At 54.3% G+C, this 2,449-nt stretch overlaps 1 protein-coding gene across 1 annotated transcript in view; it reads right to left on the bottom strand.

The window, feature by feature from the left end:
- Nucleotides 1-6: 6 nt before the first annotated feature.
- Nucleotides 7-2,449, bottom strand: part of ACIN1 (apoptotic chromatin condensation inducer 1) — a 41,253-nt gene continuing 38,810 nt past the window's right edge. The window contains exons 17-18 of the mRNA XM_015406256.1: nucleotides 1,762-1,862; nucleotides 7-349 (exon numbers count right to left, since the gene is read on the bottom strand). Coding sequence (XP_015261742.1) covers nucleotides 56-349; nucleotides 1,762-1,862 — 395 coding nt within the window. The 3' untranslated portion in view covers nucleotides 7-55. The remainder of the gene's footprint in view (nucleotides 350-1,761; nucleotides 1,863-2,449) is intronic.

Genomic DNA, 2,449 nt, shown 5'->3' with positions numbered 1-2,449 from the left:
AGTGGTGCCACCTCCCCTCCCCCTCGGAAGGTCAACGTAAAGATGCTGGAATAGCTCAGCGGCGCCCCCCCCTGTCCTGTACAGGTGTACTGCGACTCCGGCTCCGGCGGGTCTTGGCCTCGCGCCGCTCGCGATCCCGGCCGCTGCTGCGCTCGCCTCCCCGGCTGGCCCCGCCTCCTCCTGAGGCGTTGGGCCGCTCGCGCTCCCGTTCCCGGCTGTGCTCCCGCCGCTTCTCTCGCTCCGCTTGGCGGCTGCGCTCTTGCTGGCGGGCTTCCTCCTCTTCCAGCTCTTTGCGCCGGCGCTCCCGTTCCCGGGCTCGGGCCGCTCGCTCTGCCTGCTTCTGAACGTACTGGGCGGGGAGAGCGGGGAGAGTCAGGAGTCAGTGGTTGCCTGGAAACACGTGCCACCCTTCCCCCCCCCGAACAACAGAAAAGGGCAGGCCCAGGAATACGGAACAAAGGCGGATTCCTCCTGTTCTGAGCTTCCACTCAGTATTTCTGGGACAGGAAAAAGCCGCCGGCTGGTCAGAACTTCAGTGACCTGGATGACTCTACTCTTCCCCTACATCTAGCGATAGCATGACTTAGGGCAGGGGCTAGATCTGACATAGGGCCAGATCTGACATAAATGAGACCTTGTTGGGCCGGACCATGTGTGTCATAAAATGTCACACCAGGTAGCGGAGATATCAACTTTATAAAGGACACAAACACAAAGATTTTTTATTTTTTAACTTAAAATAAAAACATGTTTAAAACATTAGCTCTGTAAGCTGAAAACCTACTTTTGATTTATGGACATTCACCACAGAAATCTCGTGCTCAGCGTTCTGAGTCTAGGACCCAGGTTAAAACATGAAATGGCCGAGTGATTACGAGAGTCTGGCGAAGCAAGCTATGATGCAGCAGCAGCAGAACGGGAAGCAGGAGATGGCCAGTTCCACTGCGGGCCTGAGGGAAGCCCTCTGGGGGCCTGATTCGGCCCCTGGGCCACATGTCTGACACCCCTGGCTTAGGAAAACCAAACTACACATGGCCATTGGCTTGGTTTACATCTTATTTATGCTACGCCACCCTTCAGAAGCCCTGACTTAAGATGGCCCAGGCTAGCCCGATCTCATCAGGTTATTAGAAGCTCAGGAAGGTCGGCCCTGGTTGGTACTTGGATGGGAGACCATGAAGGCAGTCCAGGGTGGCTAAGCAGAGGCACGACATGACAAACCACCTCTGAGCATCTCTTGCCTTGACCTGGATGGCCCAGGCTAGCTTGATCTTGTCAGATCTCAGAAGGTAAGCAGGGATGACCCTGGATGGGAGGCCACCAAGGAAGTCGAGGGCGGCAGTGCAGAGGCAGGCGATGGCAAAGCACCTCTGAACGTCTCTTGCCTCGGAAACCCTCTGAGGCCCCCTTCCATCGCCGCCACCGCCACTCTCCCGGAAGAGAGAAGATCCTACTCTTTCACAGACACAGAGAAAAGCTGACACACCTTCTGCTTCGTTCCTTTCCTTTCCCACACGGACAGATGCCCACACACAAATCCCACGCTTACATGGAGTGCGGTGGCAGGCACTGGCCTTCTTAGGTTCCCTTTCAAAATCAGAGCGGGGGCACCAAAACAAGACAGCCTGAGCTCACTCTTGCTTTCTTGAGGGATTTTTAGAGCTAAAAAACTGCCAGAAAATGAGGAACTCGCGGGCCCACACGACACAAGCCAAAGCCCGGCATCTGTTCCCAGAGCTCCTGAAGGGTGCCATTTCTTACCTGGGTGTCTGTGAGGGGAAGCCAGTAGATGCACGGAGCGGCCTTGGTTTTGCGGAAAAGGTCATCGAGCAGCTTGGCCGGTGGCTCCTCCTGGGCCTTTTCTGCTGGTGGGGAAGAAGGGGACAAATGTCAAGGAGGAAACGTCGTCGGGCTTCGGACATCCAAGCCAAGCTGCAAGAGAAGACCTCCCTGACCTGACCTGGAAGGGACAGGCCTTCAGACTCTGGATGATGCAGCGGTTATTATGGAAAGAGGAATCTGATAAGAGAAGGCAGCGAAAACTGGGGGAGGCAACTAAACCTGGCACAGACAGCTGCCGTGTCCCCGGACACAGTAATGACAAATACACTGTAATAGAACGCAAAAATACCCTAACATAAATTATGTATTAATAAAAAGGTCATTAAAATATGTAATATGTAGAATAACGTAACAGAATCCCGCAATAGAATAAATTATAATGACATGGTCAAACAAGAAGGATCCAGAGGAGTCTGGGGCAAGGGATGCTCTGTATTCTTGGTGCTTGGGGGGGGGTAACGGTGGTGGGGCTTCTGGAGTCTTGGCCCCACTGCTGGACCTCCTGATGGCACCTGGTATTTTTGGCCACTGTGTGACATGGAGTGTTGGACTGGGTGGGCCATTGGCCTGATCCAACATTGGCTTCTCTTAGGTTCTTATGTCTGGG

The sequence above is a fragment of the Gekko japonicus genome, unplaced genomic scaffold (assembly GCF_001447785.1).
Source record: "Gekko japonicus isolate JY-2015 unplaced genomic scaffold, Gekko_japonicus_V1.1 scaffold1746, whole genome shotgun sequence".
Lineage (NCBI taxonomy): Eukaryota > Metazoa > Chordata > Lepidosauria > Squamata > Gekkonidae > Gekko > Gekko japonicus.
Note: the sequence above shows the minus strand (reverse complement) of the source record. Positions and strands in the feature narration are given on the sequence as shown.